Source organism: Trachypithecus francoisi, unplaced genomic scaffold, assembly GCF_009764315.1.
Source record: "Trachypithecus francoisi isolate TF-2019V2 unplaced genomic scaffold, Tfra_2.0 Lachesis_group3, whole genome shotgun sequence".
NCBI classification, from domain to species: Eukaryota; Metazoa; Chordata; class Mammalia; order Primates; family Cercopithecidae; genus Trachypithecus; species Trachypithecus francoisi.
The window spans coordinates 127,709,690-127,730,804 of NW_022681468.1; the positions used below are offsets into that span (position 1 = coordinate 127,709,690).

A 21,115-nucleotide genomic window follows, 5' to 3' on the forward strand; every position below is an offset into this window, starting at 1 on the left:
CAAGGCAGTGGCACCAGACTGTAGTAGTAGTCACTGTGTTCTTCACTACCATGTACTCACAGTAAGCAAAATGAAACAAAAAAATTGCCAGTTTTTACTTAAGAATTCCCTTGATGAAGTAGGAAGTTTTAAATTTTAATGAACTTCAACCCTTGAGCATGTCTCTTTAATATTTTGTGCAACAGCCGAGAAAGTATACCTGCAGCATTTCTGCATACTGAAGTAGGGTGATTGTTTCAAGAAAAGTACTTGTGCAGATGTTTGAGTTGTGAGCTGAGCTAGTTGCTTTTTTCTGGAAAACCATTTTTACTAGGAAGAATCACAGACTATCATTATTCAGATTTGGTTGTTTGGTAGACACTTCAACAAAACCACTTCAAGGAAAAGCAACTGGCAATATTTGTTGCCAATGATAAAATTTGAACTCTTGAGTAGAATTTTGGAAAACTTGTATTTGTCACTTTGAGATTGACAGCTTCCCAGTAGTACTTTAAGACTTTTCTGATGAGATTGGTGGTAATATTAACAGATGTGACTTTTGATATTAAATAATAAAATGACTTGACATTTGGAAGATTTGCGTAATTCAATAAAGCAATATTTCCAATGGATGATAAAAGACATACATGTCTAAAGGGTTCATTTAAAGTGCAAGATGGACTAATTGATTTTAATTTGTATGAAAAATTCATTGATAGGGTTTCAGATTCCATGATGCAACTATCTTTAAGAAACTTCCACTTGTTGACTTTGATATAATACCTATAATTTCATGAAAAGGCAATGAAAATGCTCCCCCCTTTTCCAATTGTATATCTATAGTGAGATCAGATTTTCATCATGTACTTCAATTAAAACAAGGTGTCTCAACAGGTTGAAGGCAGAAGCAGATATGCTAATCCAACTGTCTTCTACTAATTGAGACGTTAAAGAGATTTGTAAGAATGTAAAACCATGCGATTTTTCTCACTACAACTTTTTGTTTAAAAATATAGCTATTTTTATAACTATATGTTATGTAATGGCTTATTATTTTTAAATGAATTCATAATTTTTTCAGTTTTTATTTATAATATGGCAAATGTCAATAGTTATAACTCACATAAATCGGAAGTTCTTTTTTTTTTTTTTTTTTTTTTTTTCTTTTTTTTTCTTTTTTTTTAATTATACTTTAAGTTCTAGGGTACATGTGCATGACGTTTATATCATGTATAACTCCCCAATGCAATCCCTCCCTCCTCCCCCCTCCCCATGATAGGCCCCAGTGTGTGATGTTCCCCTTCCCGAATCCAAGTGATCTCATTGTTCAGTTCCCACCTATGAGTGAGAACATGCGGTGTTTGGTTTTTTCTTCTTGTGATAGTTTGCTAAGAATGATGGTTTCCAGCTGCATCCATGTCCCTACAAAGGATGCAAACTCATCCTTTTTGATGGCTGCATAGTATTCCAGGAAGTTCTTTAGAGTCCTCAAGTTATAAATGTTAAATGGGTTGTGAAACCAAAGTCTTTGAGAACTGCTTTAGTTTGTGATTGAGAACCATCGATTTATTTTTTATTGGATTAATTAGAAACTTTCTCTAAAGAGCTATATAGCACTAAGAGTAGATTTAAACTGTTTAAAGAGGTTTAAACATGGTGTATCTGCCACTGAGATGAAAGACAGAACATGGGGCTAGAACAAATATGAAATCAGAAAGATAATTGGTCAGGTAAGAAGAGAATTTAAACCGAGGCAGCTGAGTCTGTCTTTGAAAGCTGTTCTAGCCAAGTGAAATGGTTTTCAGGGCTAGTCTGGCTTTCTTACTTGTTTCTTTTCAAATGATATTTCTTTGAGAACTCATTCTTTTTATATATGTTTGATTTATGAATAGAACAGAGTCAGACGTTCACAGTGGCAAGAATTATTGGTATAGCACTATCCTGATTGTGTTACATTACTTATTAAATGTTTTCTTCTTGAAACTGAGGGTTTTATTTTTTGTAGTCCAGGATTTGTTTCTTAATTTTTGTAGTGGCAGAACAATTTGCTTTTAAAAATCAAGGAAGAACAAATTAAAAGTTTCAAGCTCAATTGCACATATATTCTCTCAACTATATATAACATTAATTTAGTTGGATCTGGATTTTTAAAATTCATTTGAACAGATAAGTATTGTATGCTTTGTGCCCAGATATAGGATAATTTCTGACCTAATGAAGTCTCCTGTCTGATGGCAAGACAATTGAGCAAACACTTCGAATATGGTATAATCACTGTTTAATGCAATTCTCTGTAAGGTACAGGCTCTGGGGCTACTTGGAGTAGTTTAAGAAGGCTTTGCACAGGCAGTAGTGCTGGACCTGAGATTTAAAAGCTGCCTAGGAGTTTGCCTGGTGAAGAACTTCAGGGAGGGCGACACAAGTTCACAGAATTACATGTGTAGAGGCATTAGGCATTAGAAAATGTGGCTTGTTTGGGAAAGTATAAGTATTATTTATGTAGTATCCAGTGCAAGGATGCACAGCAGGAGATAGAACAGGACAGGGACATAGGGGTCACATCATAAAAGGACTTCTCTATTGTGTAAACACATTTTAATTATGTCTGGGAGGTTGCAGAGAGCCTTTAAATAATTTTGAGCAAGAGATTAACAGGCTGTGATTAGTATTTTAAAAGACATCAATCTGGTAACAGGGTAGAAGGACCTTTAGTAGGAGCTGAGGCTGGAGACTAGAAATCAGTAGATAATACAGAGACTGCCTCAAGAGTTCAGGCTGGAGGTGATGCCTGATAGGAATTTGAGTATGAAGATTTGTAAGTTGAGTAATACAGGTATTGGTAAATGCCAGAATGCAGTGAGGTAGTGTTGAAAGAGAATGAGGTTTTAAAGGAATTCCTAATTGAATTCAGTGTACAGTCCAATGTACATGTTATGCCCACTTAATGTTCTTTATATCCTTGAGTCATTAAATAATTTTGCTTGTGAAGTGTATCATCCAGAGGAAGTGATCTGTGGGCAACTTACCCTTTCATTTCATTTATGTGTCTGTGTTCCTACCATGTGTTTATCAAAACCTACTGAAAGTTTTATATTCTGTCATTGTTACATTTCCAATATTTTGGTAATATTGAAATTAAAGTGTAACTTTGTGAAGTCATTAATATTATAAAAGGCATTGGGAATGGAGATTTTATCCAATTTTAGTATAATTACGCCTGCCAATTTATTGTCTAGATTAAAGAAGGTTGTTCTTTACTATAGAAGGTTATTCTAGACTAAAGAAAGTTTGTAAATTTGTCTTTATCTTGAAGTAACAGGTCAGTTTAGAATAAGGTAAGGTGAGTTGTGCCAAAATTTGCTGTTAGGAAGAATTCTCTTGTTTTCTTTTCTGTCCTGTAGTCTGCTAACTTGAATTTTATCCTTTTCTCACTAAAATGCTTCCACTGAGAAGGACGTAAACGTAAAAAGCACAAAAAACATTTTAAGAAACCTTTTAAAGGTCTTGATCGTTCAAAAGGTAGGTAAAAGTAGTTTTATGCCATGGTGTTGTTTATACACATTGCCACTTTATTTCTGACTTGGAATGTGAAATGAATGTCAGATAACAGTGTAAATTCAAAAACAAGTTTTAAGTTGGACATGCATATGAAAATATAAATAAAGACACTATTGGCTGTAATTTCCATTGAGTAGTGCCTTAGCTGTCCTTTGGTTATTAATTTTGAGGTATATGAGAATTTCAACTCTTGAGCTTGTATTTTTCTATTTTTTAATAGATAAGCCAAAAGAAGCCAAAAAGGATACATTTGTGGAAAAATTGGCAACTCAAGTAATAAAAAATGTACAAGTAAAAATCACAGATATTCACATTAAGTATGAAGATGATGTAAGTAATTTTTATTTACTAAGTTTAAGTTAATAATTAAATACATATTTTATAATATTCTTGACTTTTCTATATATGGATTATCCCATTTTTAAATCCAAGATTGATTTTTTTCTTATGAGTACACTACCATATCTTCTTGTGTTAGGCTAGTTTTATTGGGCATTTACGTATGAACATATACTGTAAAATTATCATGTATTCCTTTCTGAAGCTGATATAAGAGGTTTTTGGATTGTCCTCTGTTATTTTTTTTAAATTTTATTTTACGTGTTAAGACTTACTCTAAGAAACTAATTATTGCTTTATGCTGACGAGTTAATTCTAAAAGGTGATGAAATAACTAATGGTAATGTTAATTGGCCAAAAAGTGACTTAAAACTCTGATCACTTGACGTAGTCTCATTCTCTTTTCATTCCACTGAGTTGGATTGAACACCCACAACTGTTCACACACATGTACAACAGTAGTTACACGGAAGAAACCAAACTTCACTCATAACCAAAAGTGTAACATCAGCTGATTCACTCATAACCAAAAGTGTAACATCAGCTGATTAAGAACTGTTTAACTGACTAATTTTAATTAAAGTACAACACATATTTTGAACAATATGCATTGCTTTGTTTAAAAGTTTGAAACATGTAAGAACTTAAATTTTTTCATTTATCTAGGAACCTGGAAATGTTCATTGCTTCTAAAAATGAGTTTAATTCTTTTTGCTTTAAGTTTGAATTGAATTAAAGCAATACTGACATTTCTAGAATTTATTTTTCTTTTCTTCGTAAGTTCCCTATTTAACTTGACAGTCAGCAAGACACATTTGTAGATTTTCAAAAAATACCACCTCTGTCTTATGTTGACTTTATTTATGGAGTCATTAAAATGAATTGTGTTAACAAATAAGTGTCTTAAAAAAACCTCACTCATAAATGCCTTTGTTAATAACAAACTTAAGAAAATAAAGTATACTCAACACATCATGAAAGGGGAGGAGTTATCATTAAAATCCTATGTGGAGATAAGTGAACCTGGGTACACTGTTGGTGGGAATATAAATTACTTCAGCCATTTTGGAAAACAGTGTGGCGATTCCTCAGAAAACTAAAAATCCAATTGCTAGATTGTATGATCTAGCAATCCCATTTCTAATTTGTAAAATTTAAACTTTATCATAAGTATGTATATATAGGAAAAAATATTTAGGGTTTGGTACTATTTGTGGTTGCAGACATCCACTAGGGGGCTTGGAACATACCTCCAGAGAATAAAGGGGAACTGTGGTATATAGCCAAAGCAGTTGAAGTCAGTATGTCAAAGAGATGTCTGCATTCCCTTGTTCATTTCAGCACTATTCACTATAGAGAAGATTGCCCATCAGTGGATGAATGGATTAATAAAATGTATATATACACAATGGAATACTGTTCAGCCTTTAAAAAGAAGGAAATTCTTTCATTTACAAAATTATGTATTAAGAAATGGGTGTAGAGAAAATATAATAATTTATCATAAAGATGCTCACTGGGTAATAGCTGTGGTTTATAGGTAGTACATTAGCAACTGAGGGTTGTCTTTAATAAAACAAATGGGTTTCTTCAGAAAGAGCTGCAAGTTATTTTGAGCTAGGTATCTCTAAGTGTAAAAAGATGAGTGTGAGAATAAAGGAAAATATTTTGCCACAAGTCATCATATGTCTGATGTTAATTAAAATGACTTATAAAGCTATTCGTTCTTCTCAACTATACCACATGGATTTTTTTCTGTTTAGAAAATTGTATGTGACTAAACTCTGTAGTCCCAGTTGAACGATTTAGAACATTATCCATTTCCCTTCTCCCTAGTTTCCTTAGTTTCTGCCATGACCAAACAATTCTATAAGACTTTTCTTTAAGATGTCTAAAAGAGTGATACTGTGCACATTGTGGTAGAGTTTAAGCACCGTGGATTGCAGCTTACATATTGAAGATCAGAAATAGAACAAAAACTTAATGTTGACAGATTTTGGATATAGAGACTAAAGAAATTAAATATTAAGGATCTAGAGATTTTCCTAGAAGCATTTTGAAGTGTTAGACAGTTCATATTTCCAAGTATGAAAGCCTTTTTTTTTTTTAATGTGTAAATTTAAGGAGTGCAAGTACAGCCTTGTTACATGATATACTGCATAGTGGCGAAGTCTGAACTTTTAGTGTCTCCATCACCCATAATATACATTGTACCAATTAATAAATTCCTTGCCATTTACACTACTTCTCACCCACCTTGTGCTTTCAAGTCTCCAATGTCTATAATTCCACAAACTGACCATGTGTATTCATTATTTAGCTGCCACTTATAAATGAGAACATGCAGTTTGTGTTTTTGCTTCTGGGTTGTTTCACTTAAGATGAAGGCCTCCAGTTCCATCCATGTTGCTGCAAAAAAACCCAAACAGGCCGGGCGCGGTGGCTCAAGCCTGTAATCCCAGCACTTTGGGAGGCCGAGACGGGCGGATCACGAGGTCAGGAGATCGAGACCATCCTGGCTAATACGGTGAAACCCCGTCTCTACTAAAAAATACAAAAAACTAGCCGGGCGACGAGGCGGGCGCCTGTAGTCCCAGCTACTCGGGAGGCTGAGACAGGAGAATGGCGTGAACCCGGGAGGCGGAGCTTGCAGTGAGCTGAGAGCCGGCCACTGCACTCCAGCCTGGGCGGCAGAGCAAGACTCCGTCTCAAAAAAAAAAAAAAAAAAAAACCCAAACAAACATGTTCTCCTGTTTTTATGGCTGAATAGTATTCCACTGTGTACCCCAAGTGTTATTAAAATGACTTCACAGCAATGTTATCTGTAACACCTTTTGAAATTTATCTGTGAAAACATCTTTGATGATACACATAAGAAGATTATTCCTTTTTAACTGTCTAGAGAAAAGTCTTGTTAGTCATAGTTAGTGAGTCGTCTTCTAGTATGAAAAGAGTTCCACTGGGAAAGGATCTTACTGGTAGCATAGAAGAGTTATGTCTACAAAATATGGATAATCCCAGCCATGTTACTACTTGCCTCCCCTGTGTTTTCCACATATCGAATTGGGTTGTAACCTGTAAACACATTTCCCTCTGCTGCCTATTGTAAAGGACATGGATTTGCCTTCACCATCAGCATATTTTACTGTTATCTTTTCTTCTTTGGTAGGTCACTGATCCAAAGCGGCCTCTTTCATTTGGTGTCACTTTGGGAGAGCTCAGTCTATTGGTAATGTTTGCTTTATTTAAAACTTCTGTGGAATCTGTAAAGTATTATTCTGAAGTCACAGGGTGAATTGTCTAAAATCAACTATTCTACAAAGAGCTATAGTTTTTTAAATGTACTATCATGCTACACAACTTTCTAGAAGTTTAACATTAGTGATGCTATTATTACATTTTAAAATTATTTTTAATTGTCTTTCCATGTAACAAGTATCAAAATATCATCAAATAATTTGAAAGAAATAAAAGCTGTATCTTAAACATGGGGAAAGTAGGGGAAGATGAATTTCTGTAGAGTGAAAGATATACATTTTTGATATAGGTAGATGGAATTTCTAAATAGCTTATATATGTACATATGTTTATGTATGTGTATGTATGTGCGCGCACTCATCTCATTGGGCTATATGTAAATTATTTTGATTATTTTATAATGAATTTTTCTTTTAATGGTCTTTAAGGGTAGACAGTTGTGTGTGTGTGTATCTATACACACACATATATATATATAGGCTGGACTTTTTTTTTTTCTATTACAGGCAACTAAGTAGTAGGAAACATGTTTTGGGGCATGTAAGTGAAGACAAATAGCTGAATTAGGTTTTGCTACGGAGAAGAAGATGTGGTTCACTTAGATACTTTTAAAGTTAAGGACAGTGAACCATAAATCCTACCAGACAAGTTTGCCTTATGACTACTTATATGGAGAGGGCCTCAATAGGGAAAGAAGAGGAAGAAGAATGGAAGGGTGGTAGACCGGCAGAAAAACAGGAAAAGAAGGACATGGTTATGTGGAAGGCTTAACAATGTTATGGGCATATAGAGAAGTAGAGATACACACGGAGTTGAAGAACAGAGCCGAAACAATAAAGAAAAAGAGCTAAAGAGACAAAAGGAAAGGGAGTGAAGGAAGCTAGTGTTTAATATACTGTTTATCCTTTGCCTGTTTCCAAAATGAATTTGAAGTAGCTTTCGACCACAGAAGTATACAGTAACACCTTTAAAGAGGATAGAATCTATGTTCTAAAGGATAGAGAGAGAATTGTTCCAGAAAGCTGTAACTAGTGATAGTGGTCATAAGGGAGCATAGTAACTTTGAGCTTCTAGCAGACAATGTAAAAAATACAAACTGGTCATATATCTCCTTTTGTCTGATAACAGATATACTGTTGCACAAGAATATGTAGTTTCCTTAGTGTTTGCTGTTGTTTGTCCCTTTGTTTCTTTGCTCAGACTCTTCATTCTGCTTTAGTTGTCTGTATTACTTTCTTCTCTTTGTCTGCCTGGTGATTCTACTTAAGTTTTAATACTTATGTGATACATGACCTTTCTTTCTCATTCTTTTTCATTTCCTTCTTAGAATTTACCATTCCCTCTTTTATGCTTCCTATTGTATTTTATCAAAGACCTGTAAAATATTATTGTATTGGTTACCATGTTAATCTTCTTCTGTCAAGACCACATTCATTCACTGAAGTAGTACCTACCTTTTAGTGTTTTTGTGATGATTAAATGAGATGGTTTATGTAAAACATTTGGCACATTGTCTGGCTCAGTTATTTCCTGTTTCAACTATTACAGTGGCTATTATAACAACAGCAGCAATAGCAAACCTATCTCTTTTGTATCCATACCATTTGTTTTTCTTTGCAATTACATTCTAACTTTTAAATCTAAAGTTATCGTCACACCTCTGATCTGGATCTCATTTTACCTATCTGCCCATTGTACTCTCACTCTACTACTCCACTGTAACAGTTCTTTTTTTTTTTTTTTTGAGACAGAGTCTCACTCTGTCGCCCAAGCTGGAGTGCAGTGGCCGGATCTCAGCTCACTGCAATCTCCGCCTCCCGGGTTCACGCCATTCTCCTGCCTCAGCCTCCCAAGTAGCTGGGACTACAGGCGCCCGCCACCTCGCCCGGCTAGTTTTTTGTACTTTTTAGTAGAGACGGGGTTTCACCGTGTTAGCCAGGATGGTCTCGATCTCCTGACCTTGTGATCCGCCCACCTCGGCCTCCCAAAGTGCTGGGATTACAGGCTTGAGCCACTGCGCCCGGCCTGTAACAGTTCTTAACAAGTTTCTCAAAAACCCCCTTGCTGCTAAATAAGTTTAGTATTTGGCATTGCTGAACATGCTGTCCTTTTAGAAACATGGTCATGCTGTAATTTCCATACCCTCCTGGTTTTCTTCCTATTACACAACAATTATTTGTTTTTTTAAAAAGAATGTGTACCATTTTCAATAGTGTATAGGTTGGCTGTCTGTTTTCATTCATATGCAATTCTTTCCACAGTTCAAATTCAAATACGTATTAATCCAGTAATTATTTTCTGAATGAATGAACTCAAGTTAGAATCACGTCAGTTCTCTTTTCATTGTTTCTTTGATTTTGTCTTATAAATATATGTAAAGAAATAGATAGCTAATATTAGCTAACATTAAATTAGCTTAAAGAAAGATGTCTTTTATTCCTAAATTATTTTGTTACATTTTACAAGTATTAGAGCACCAGTATATGACATCCATAGCACATTTCACAGATATTCTCTTTTTTATTTTAGACTGCAAATGAACACTGGACTCCATGCATATTAAATGAAGCAGACAAAATTATATACAAGGTATTATATTGGAATAAAAATTTTTGTTGGTTTCCTAGGTGCACTTAATTTATTTTCTTGGAGAAACATTGATGGAGCAAAACATGCCGTTGGAGTGTGATTTAAAAGTCTAGCATCTAGTTTTGGCCCTGCTACTTAGTGTGTGACCCTCTGTAATCACTTACTAGTTCTGAGATATAGGTTCTTTAGCTATCAAGTAAAGATACAGGATACAGTTAATAGTTCCCAAATGGTACTTTATGAACATTAGATATTGAGATACTTTTAGATGTTACAGAAAAAATATTCTCTGATCAAGTAAGATTATTGATTTAAAGTACTAAGCTATACATAATTAAACAGATATGTTTCATTTTATTTTAAACTATAGAGCTTTAAATATGTTAACAAACACTGAATCTCCAAGAGGGATGTTTAGTATGTAGCTTTCCCACCTTCTTGACCATAGACTCCTCTGCTACCACCTGTTTTCAGGAAACAGATATTTGTATCTGCTGGAAGGAGCATGTCTTTTTTTTTAGCAAAATGTTTACAGGGTTTGTTAAATACTAAATTCTCAATAAATATTTGATAATTGAATGAATGAGTTCCTTGGAAATAGTGTTCTTGAAAGCACAATTTAGCAAATGCTAGACTTAATAAAGTCTGAATAACATGAATATATTTTCCCCTGATTTTTTTATTATTTTCTTTCCTTTAAAAATTCAAAATGGCATTTGGGTAATTTTGGAGTGGTGAACAGAATAATCTTTTAAAATTGATTCATAATTTCAGTGTGTTGATTGCTTGATCTCTTTTCATTTTTCTCTTGTAGCTTATACGACTTGATAGTCTTAGCGCATACTGGAATGTAAACTGCAGCATGTCTTACCAGAGATCAAGGGAACAGATTTTGGTAACGTTAATGTATACTTGGAAGAGCTAACTTCACTCCCGCTCCCTAAATTTGTTTAATATAAGAGGGCGTTCATAGGACAGGATATCAGCCATTTGTTTAACTTGTATTTCGCTAAATCAGAAATATGAAAAACATCCTTTCAAATCCACTATGTGTCTTCAGAAAAGCAGTTTTGTTTTTGAAGATATTTGTGAAATCATTCACTGGACAGTGACATCAGAGTCCATGGTATTAAATTAAAACTGTATTTATGCTTTTTTACATTCTCATTTTGATGATATTCTTGTCACATTTTGATTTCATATTATAATGATTAAGAATATTATAAAGATAATATTTCTCAGATATAAAACATGTATCTTTGACAAGTGTTTTAGACATTTGTTATGATGATTTTCTGAATAGTAGAAGATTAATTCAAAACTTCAGTATGCTAAATCAGTCTTAGCCATGTTTATTTGCTTAGAGGATAAAGAAAGAACAACTGAATTTTTAGAACTGGGTAAATTTCAATCTTCCATCTCATATTTCTCAGAAAGATACTGTAACATATGATTTGCCTTTGACTAGAATGTGTCTGAAATCCCAGTGTATGGATATACATATATGTGCATTTTTTCAGAGTCAGAGGGGACATACTACAAGGTTGTTTGTAGACATACCAAATTCTTAAAATTATCTGCTTCTGTGTCTTTATACTTGTAAATAATGTTCAGTGTTTTTTTCTTATTGACTACTAGTAACAGAGAAACAAAGATATTGATGTAAGAACCAAGTTTTGTGTGTGTGTGCATGTGTGTGATATGTGCATTTTCTTTTTTATTCTCATTCAAATTTTTTGTTTAGGATCAGCTGAAAAATGAAATTCTTACAAGTGGAAATATACCCCCAAATTATCAATACAGTAAGTAATAGTAAAAGTTTATTTCATGTTATAGGAAGAAACATAGAAGTAAATACATTATTTTAAAATACTTTTCTGATAACATTACTTAGTCAAAGAATATTAATTTTATACCTTGCTATTATGATATAGCATGTTTGGGTTATAATTAATTATTTAGGAATAGATCGCAATACACACACCACTGGAGAATAGCAGATAGAGAAGGGCAGTATAGCTGTAGTTCATTCCCTACAGCCAACCTTTTATAACTAACTGAATTGACGCTGGATAATAGTTGGCACTTATGTTACATAGATCCCTACATTTTATGATGATAAAACTTTCAAGTGCTGCTAGTTTGTGAAAGCATTTGGGTTTATTGATAGTAAAAAAAATAGTTAAGGAAAATCTACAATTTCATTCTTAGGCATTTTCCATTTATAACTAGCCTTTAAAGCCGTTGAAAATTTTGTACAATCTTATGCAAAGTGTAATTACCATATCACAGGTTTTATAGTTTTGATATTATTCATAGGTAAAATTTATCACCTTGCATTACCCTATCATCTTCCCTAACACACCTTTTTATATTACTTCTCAACCTGAAGATTATTTTCTTTAGTTGATTCTAAGGTTATGTATGTAATGATCATTTTGAAAATAATAGAGATGAGCAGATTCTTTTTTTGGAATGAATTTTATTCATGATTGTGTTACTAAATTTTGCTAGTGATTACATAAGACAAATTTATCAGATCTTATTTCCTTTTTGTATTAGTATTTTTAATAAATAATAAAATCATTAAATGTCTTGCAGCAAGGAAGAGAAGTCTAATTTTATGCAGACTGTAAATAACCAAGAGTAGATTATTGTCTCTTTTATACATTTCTTACCTAGAAGCATAGGGCTCCAATTTCCTCCTTGGAGATTTCGCTTTAACCATTGAGTTTATTATTATGCAGATAAGTAGAAGCTTAAATTGCTTAAATATTTTTTGGTAGTGATTTTGTTACACACGTTTTTGATCATTTTTCTTCTAGAATAACAGTGTTCTCATAATTATTTACACTTGTTTATATGTAAAAGCATATAAACATATCTTATGTCTTCCCATGTAATACAAGTTTTCCAGCCAATATCAGCCTCTGCAAAACTCTACGTGAATCCTTATGCAGAATCAGAGCTCAAAACGCCCAAATTGGATTGGAACATAGAAATACAAAATATTGCCATTGAACTGACCAAACCTCAGGTATGATTCATGTGGATATTTCCAGCTTTGATTGACCTTGAATCTTAACTGCTTTTATTTGTGATTATTAGTTTTCTAGTGGTTGGTGATTTTTTGGGGTTCGTTATGTTGAGATTTGACTGTTTAAAAATTTTCGTTTTAAAGAAAATGAATTTCAAATTTAAGAAGTAGTTTTTAAAAATTTTATTTTATCTTTTCCTAAATTGTGGAGAATCATATCAAACTGTAGGGAATGACATTATTTCCATTTGGCTCACAATTGTTGATGGAATATATATATATATATATATATATTTTTTTTTTTGAGACGGAGTCTCACTCTGTCGCCCAGGCCGGAGTGCAATGGTGCAATTTCAGCTCACTGCAAGCTCCGACTCCCAGGTTCACGCCATTCTCCTGCCTCAGCCTCCCAAGTAGCTGGGACTATAGGCGCCCACCACCACGCCCGGCTAATTTTTTTGTATTTTTTAGTAGAGACGGGTTTCACTGTGTTAGCCAGGATGGTCTCGATCTCCCGACCTTGTGATCTGCCCACCTCGGCCTCCCAAAGTGCTGGGATTATAGGCGTGAGCCACCATGCCTGGCCTGTTGATGAAAGATTTTAATGTGTTTTTCCCTCCTCAGTTTTTAATGGAAGGCACTCTTATTAAATATTGTTTATTTAATTTTTAGAACAGCAACGTTGGCAGCTTTTTCCACTGTTTGTTTCCCAAGCATGGTTATGTGCCCCGAGAGTTGGGGTGACAGGCTTGGTGAACTGGAAATGAAAGGAGGACAGGAGATTTTAGCTAATTGAGCTTTTTTGTACAATTCTGTTCAATAAAAATGTAACGCAAGTTGTAATTTTATATTTTCTTGTAGCTGTGTTAACAATGTAAAAAGAAAAAGGTGAAATTAACTTTAATAATACATTTTATTTAACTTAATATTTCCAAAATATTAATCATATCAACATGTAATAAATGTAAAAAGTTGTAATGAGACATTTTACATCACTTAAAATACATTTAAGTTCAGACTAGACACATTTCAAGCGATGAACAGCCACATGGTGGGTAACTTTTAGTTAGAACTGCATTGGGAAAAATTAGAGAGGAGGAAGCTAGACTCACCCCTTTTTAAAAATCTTCTCTGGTTTCGTGCTGCCTCTGGGTGTATGTTTCCCTCCATTTGAGCTGTTTGTCAGATCTACACAGAGTTGCTGTGTTGATGGTAAGATGGCTGCTTAAATAGCTTTATCTTGCTTTGGTCATGCAAATAATTTTTGCAGTAATTTCAAAATCAGCTCATAGATAACTACTGCTGAAACAATGGTCCAGAGGAAAAATATATAGTCTTAGAAACAGGCATATTTTATATCATAATTTACAGATACCATATTTCATTGTTTCTAAGATGTTCATTTAGTTTACATTTTAACATCTGAAAATAGGATGTGTATATTGGTGATAACACAATTTAATTAACAGTTTTCTTTTGTAGTAGAACCTAAAATTATATTACAACTTAAAATTGATAGTCTTAAATTTGATGAACTGTAGTATACTTATAATTGATAGCATCTTAAATTTGATGAAATATAGTATATTATTGGGCTACAAGGCAACATTGTTCAGGGAATTTAGAGTCTCACTAGACTGAAAAATAGAATGAAATTTAGTCTTTATTTATATGTACAGTGTAATAAATATAATTTTATTTTTGTTTTAACAGTACTTAAGTATGATTGACCTTTTGGAGTCAGTGGATTATATGGTTAGGAATGCGCCTTATAGGAAATACAAGCCTTATTTACCACTTCATACCAATAGTCGACGATGGTAAGTTAGAATTTGTTTTTTGTTTTGTGAGGAACATATAATCATATATTTAGTTACTGTCAGAGTTAAGCAACTTTCAAAAGCCAAGTAATTCAGCCACTTTAAAAAAAGAGACAAGAGTATTAAAAGATAAATAGTAAATATATTGATTACTTATAAGAACAGCTTTCACTTCTTTTGTATGTCCATATTACTTTTTTCATATGAACATCCACTTGTATTTCTGCTCCTAGGTTCCCAAATTCCTTTTTTTTTTTTTGAGATAGAGTCTTGCTCTGACCCCATGCTGGAGTGCTGTGGCGCGATCTTGGCTCACTGCAACCTCTGCCTCCCTGGTTCAGGTGATTCTCCTGCCTCAGTTTCCCCTGTAGCTGGGACTACAGGTGTGTGCCACCACGCCCAGCTAATTTTTGTATTTTTATTTTTTTGAGACAGAGTCTTGCTCTGTTGCCCAGGCTGGAGTGCAGTGATGCGATCTCGGCTCATTGCAACCTCCGCCTCCAGGGTTCAAGCAACTCCCTGCCTCAGCCTCCCAAGTAACTGAGATTACAGGCGCCCACCACCACGCCCAGCTAATTTTTGTATTTTTAGTAGAGACGGGGTTTCAGCATCTTGACATCTTGAACTCCTGACCTTGTGATCCACTCTCCCCGGCCTCCCAAAGTGTTGGAATTACAGGCGTAAGCCACTGCACCCAGCCTAATTTTTGTATTTTTAGTAGAGATGGGGTTTCACCATGTTGACCAGGATGGTCTCAATCTCTTGACCTCGTGATCTGCCTGCCTTGGCCTCTCAAAGTGCTGGGATTACAGATGTGAGCCGCTGCACCCTGCTGGTTCCCAAATTCTTAACATTCAAGGCATTCAACATTTTTATAAAAGTTTTATTGCTTATCAGTTACCCACGTAGACTCAGTGTTATAACCATACTGGAATACTCTTTCCCACATGTCATTTTGTGCCTTTTGGATTTTGCTTTGGCAAACTCTCTTCCTTAAATGTTTTCTTATATCTAAGTCTATTTAAGTCAGACAATTTTACTGGGAATTGCTGAGCTCTTATAGGAAGAGAGTTAAAAAGAACAAAAAGTTTGACAGTGTAAGTTCTAAAAAGTCAAGACTTTTCCTGTTTTGTCTTAAACCATTATATTCACATTTATGTTAACAAAATTTGATTTTCAGGTGGAAATATGCAATTGACTCTGTTCTTGAAGTTCATATAAGAAGGTATACACAGATGTGGTCATGGAGTAACATAAAAAAGCACAGGCAGTTACTCAAGAGTTATAAAATTGCCTACAAAAACAAGTTAACACAGTCTAAAGTCTCAGAAGAAATACAGAAAGAAATTCAGGTATATCTTGCATGTATATTAGTGAGAACTATTATTTGTCTAATCGTCCTTTAATATTCTTCTGCATGTAATTTGAATCAAAAAATAATTTTAGGAAGAACAGAATTCACCTCTTTTTGAGAGAGAATTATATGGGAAAATGCAGAATTTTTTTTTTCCAGTTTTTCTTCTTTAAAAAAACTTTTTTCCCCATGCCAATATCAGATAAGATAATGTTACTGTAAACGATTTGGGAAACGTGTCTGGTTTTTATAATAATGTTTAGAAAGTCAGTATCAGAGCTGTTTAAATATGTGTTTATTAGATAGCTATATCTTGTTTTGTTAGTAAACATCCTGTATTTATATGGTAGTAGCTTTTCAAAATGCTTCAAAATATTATTTATAAAAAACTTTTACTTCTTGGGAACGAAGAGGTCTTATCTACCCCTGTTTAAAAGGTAGAAACACGGCTGGGCGCGGTGGCTCACGCCTGTAATCCCAGCACTTTGGGAGGCTGAGGTGGGCGGATCACCTGAGGTAGGGAATTGGAAACCAGCCTGGCCAACATGGTGAAACCCTGTCTCTACTAAAAATATTAAAAAAATTAGCTGGGGGTGGTGGTGGGCGCCTGTAATCCCAGCTACTCGGGGGGCTGAGACAGGAAAATTGCTTGAACCGGGAGGCGGAGGTTACAGTGAGCCGAGATCCTGCCATTGCATTCCAGCCTGGGCAACAAGAGCAAAACTCTATCTCAAGAAAAAAATAAAAAAAATAAAAAAAAAAAAGGTAGAATCACACTGGATACATAATTTGCTTAATGTCTTCTGATTTCAGTTATAGAACTATTTCTACCAATGATTCATAATGTGAAAAATGAGTTGAATTACTATTTTTCTGCAATAGTATGAAATATTAGAAAAAGTGTAGGTATTGGAGTCAGATGGATTTGGGTTCGTGTACTGACTTGGATATTTACCAAGTGTCCTTCTGATTATGGACACACGTTTCTGAAACTCCCAGGTCTAGTGTTCTCATATATAAAATGGTAACAATATCTGTCTTACAGAGTTGTGAGAATTGTATGAGACAGCACATAAAGCACTTAGAACACAGGTCACCTGGTTAACGTACTTTTATATAAATGCCTCAAATCAGTTTCTACTGTAGCCTACTTATTGTTTTGCAGAATTTTACATTCTTAAATATTATGTGTTTTGTAATGGCACCCTTAGTACAATGGCTATATAATAATAAGAATGGGAGGAGTAAGAAGTAAGAATCATAAGAATGATATGTAAAACAAGTCCCCTTTGTAAATATTCTTGTTTTCATGTGCATTTATGTCTATGTGTTAATTATAATGTTCTCACATAAAAATTATTTTCATACTGTATTTAATGAGGATTTATTTTCTTGGAAAACTTATTTTCTTACTGTAAAAAATTAAAAAACTTAAAAGTCTAGAATACATTCAGATTTATACTAATACTATCATTAGGTCACAGGTACTGATAATGGACTAGATATGCCTAGAAATCATAAAAGAAAAATTTCTTTTATCTAATGATAAAAGAATGATTAAATTTCTTGCTTTGTCTAATGATTAAATTGCTTGTTTACAAGTGCCTCTCTGTTTTTTACAGGACTTGGAGAAGACTCTAGATGTTTTTAACATAATTTTAGCAAGGCAACAAGCACAAGTTGAGGTAATCATTTTTATTAGCTGATTTTATGTTTTAAACATGTTAATAACCCCTTTTAAACCTAGGATCAAGAAATTGAAGTTTCATGAGTTGAGGTTTTTATTGCTTAATTTAGTCTCAGGAGAACAGAAATTGGAGTACTGAAAAAAAGCCACTAACATGAAGGAAAAAAAAAACTTAATTTTTTTTTTTTTTTGAGATGGAGTCTCACTCTGTCTCCCAGACTGGGATGCCGTGGCATGATCTTGGCTCACTGCAACCTCCGCCTCCCGGGTTCAAGTGATTTTCCTACCTCAGCCTCCTGAGTAGCTGGGATCATAGGTGTGTGCCACCACGCCCAGCTAATTTTTTTTATTATTTTTAGTAGAAACGGGTTGTCACCATGTTGACCAGCCTGGTCTTGAATTCCTAACCTCAGGTCATCTGCTCACCTCGGCCTCTCAAAGTGCTGAGATTACAGGCATGAGCCACTGCATCTGGCCACTTACACAATTTTATAATGAAAAATCTGAGAAACTCTAAAAAAGAAAGTAAATAAAAGACATCTATAATCCTAACAACTTAGAATACTACTGTTATCATTTTGGCTACCAGTTTTTCTCCCATGCTTATATACTTGCTTATTTATGCTTTTTTTCTCTCTTTTTTTTTTTTTTTTACTTTTTCTTTGTTCCTCTTCCTTCCCTTCCTTCTTCCTTCTCTCCCTCTCTTCTTTCTTTTCTCCTTTCTTCCTCCCTTCCTCTTTTCTTCACTTTCTTCCTTTTTTTCCTTTCTTTCTGAAATTGGAAATGGTATACTGATAATGTTTTATAACTGCTTATGTATTGATGCCTTGTGTGCATTGTTCCATGTCATTTCTAAGATTCTGTAACATGACTTTTTGGTAATTAAAAAAATAAATTGCAAATGCAATATAACTCATTGTAGAAAAGTTAGAAAATATAGATAAAACAAAAACAATCATCTCATAAACTAAAAGTAACTACTGTTAATACCTTTCTGTGTATCCTTTTAGTCCTTTTTATAGTTATAGATGTCCATATGCTTACTCATACTTTTAAATGAGATTAAGGCATGTACAGTTGACCCTTGAACAACCTGAAGGTTAGGGATGCCAAGCCCCCGCATGATTGAAAATTTGTGTATAACTGCCTTCACTTTTCTTTTTTTTGAGATGGAGTCTTGCTTTGTCGCCCAGACTGGAGTGCAGGGGTGCAATCTTGGGTCACTGCAACCTCGACCTCCCAGGTTTCAAGCCATTCTCCTGTCTCAGCCTCCTGAGTAGCTGGGACTATAGCCATGTGCCACCATGCCCGGCTAATTTTTGTATTTTTGGTAGAGATGGGGTTTCACCACATTGGCCAGGCTGTTCTTGAATTCCTGACCTCAGGTGATCCACCCACCTCGGCCTCCCAAAGTGCTGGTATTACAAGCATGAGTCACTGTTCCCGGCCTGTGTGTAACTTTAGATTCTTCAAAAACTTAACTACTGATAACCTACTGTTAACCAAAAGCCTTATTGATAACAGTCAATTAACACATATTTTTAAATGTTATATGTATTATACACTGTATTCTTACAATAAAGTAAGCCAGAGAAACGAAAATGTTGTTAAGAAAATTAGAAGGAAGTGAAAATACATTTACTATTCAGTAGGTAGAAGTCAATCACTATAAAGATCTTCCCATTAAGTAAGCTGAGTAGTGCGGGGAGGAAGAGGAGGATTGTCTCAGGGGTAGCAGAAGCAGAAGAAAATCCTTGTATTAGTGTACTCATGCAGTTCAAACCCATGTTGTTCAAGGGTCAACTGTACACTTGTTCATTTATTCTGTTATGCTTACATTATGGCTAAGAGTATAGACTTGGGAGTCAGGTGGTCTGGATTCTGATCTCAGCTTTGCCATCTACTAATTATATGATTTTGGGCTATTTGACCCTTCTGTGCCTTAGTTTCCTGATTTGTGAGATGAGATTAATTAGTAATACCTACATCTTAGGATTATCGTTAGGAGTACCTGATAATTCTTTTAAAACACTTAAATTATTATGTGCACATAGTGATTACTAAATACGTGATTTTTTTCATTGTCATTATCGTTTGCATTAGCCCGCAGAAGTGAACAAAACAGGCAAAAATCTTTTATTTATATTGTAGTAGGGGATAAGGTTAATAAGTACTTCGATAAAAATGAAGTAGGAAAGAATACAAGGAGCGCTGAAGCTAGGAAGTGATGATGATTTGCAGTTTTAAACAGTGTTGTCAGGAAGACCCTCACTAAGAAGGAAACATTTGAGCAGAGACCTGAAGAACATGGGGCAGTCAGCCAGAAAGATATCTAAGGGAAAAGTATAACCAGGCAGAAATAATAAAGTGTAACTGCTTAAGGGTTTTGGGGTTGGAACATACCTGGCTCATTGAGGAAACTAACTGGAGTCCTGAGAGAGGGAAAAGTGGTGGTTAATGAGGTCAGAGAAGAAAGGTAGCAGAGGAAAGGGAGGGCTGCACGTGGGAGTTGAGGAGATTGCCAGATTGTGTAGCAGCATCTTACGAGCCATTATGTGGGTTTTGGTTCTTATTCTGAATTGGGAAACCAATAGTAGGTTTTGAGTACAGGATGATATGATCTGACTTAAGTTTTAAAATTCATCCTAGCTGCTTTGAAAGCAGACTGTGGGAAGGAAGGCAAGAGTGAAAACAGGGAGAACAGTTAGGAGGCTATTGAAATAATTGAGATGAGTGGTGACAGTAGCTTTCCTGAAAATGGTTGCAAATAAAGGTGATGAGAAAGGGTCAGATTCTAGATATACTTTGAAGGTACAGCCAGTATTTCTTGACTGACTAGATGTGAGTTGTCGGAGACAGAGTAAAAAATGCCTTTAAATATTTTGACTTGGAGCAGTTGGAAGGATGGATTTGCCATCAAATAAGAGGGGGAAGATGGGAGAGAACAAGCTTGAGTGATACGAGAGAAGACCAGGAGTTCAATTTGGGACCTATTAAGTTTTAGCTCTTAGACCTCAGAGGGGCAATGGAGTAGGCAATTATGTGGAGTTCAGAAGAGGAATCTGTGCTGGATATAGAAATGTAGGAAGGGTCAGCACATGGATTTCTTTAAAGCCATGAGATTGGATGAGATCACCTCAGGAATTAGAATAGCTAGAGAAGAGGAGGGTTGCAAAGATCCAAAGCATCCATTGTTACAATCAGAGGGATGGGAAAGAACCAGCAAAGGTGACCATAAAGGGATTGCCAGAGTTGTAGTAGGGAAGCTGTATGAATGTAACACCTTCAAATTTAAGTGGAGAAAGAGTTTCAAGGAAGAGAAAGTGATCAGCTGTGACAGATGCACCTGATTTTTTAACTAAGATAGGACAGAATTGACCATTAAACTTACTAAATATGGGATATTTTAGCTATGACATTTTTCAAGTAATTTTTTGGCACCAATTTCTTTTTATTCTCTTCTTTTGCACTCTTAATTGTTTGGACTCTTAATT

The 21,115-nt window shown here is 34.7% G+C and overlaps 1 protein-coding gene across 3 annotated transcripts in view; it reads left to right on the forward strand.

Moving 5' to 3' along the window:
• Positions 1-21,115, forward strand: part of VPS13C (vacuolar protein sorting 13 homolog C) — a 197,684-nt gene that overhangs the window by 35,911 nt on the left and 140,658 nt on the right. For all 3 annotated transcript variants that reach the window (XM_033189884.1, XM_033189885.1, XM_033189883.1), the window contains exons 6-14: positions 3,758-3,867; positions 7,046-7,105; positions 9,664-9,723; positions 10,538-10,618; positions 11,468-11,525; positions 12,633-12,760; positions 14,474-14,580; positions 15,761-15,932; positions 17,557-17,619. In XM_033189884.1, the coding sequence (XP_033045775.1) occupies positions 3,758-3,867; positions 7,046-7,105; positions 9,664-9,723; positions 10,538-10,618; positions 11,468-11,525; positions 12,633-12,760; positions 14,474-14,580; positions 15,761-15,932; positions 17,557-17,619 (839 nt within the window). The remainder of the gene's footprint in view (positions 1-3,757; positions 3,868-7,045; positions 7,106-9,663; positions 9,724-10,537; positions 10,619-11,467; positions 11,526-12,632; positions 12,761-14,473; positions 14,581-15,760; positions 15,933-17,556; positions 17,620-21,115) is intronic.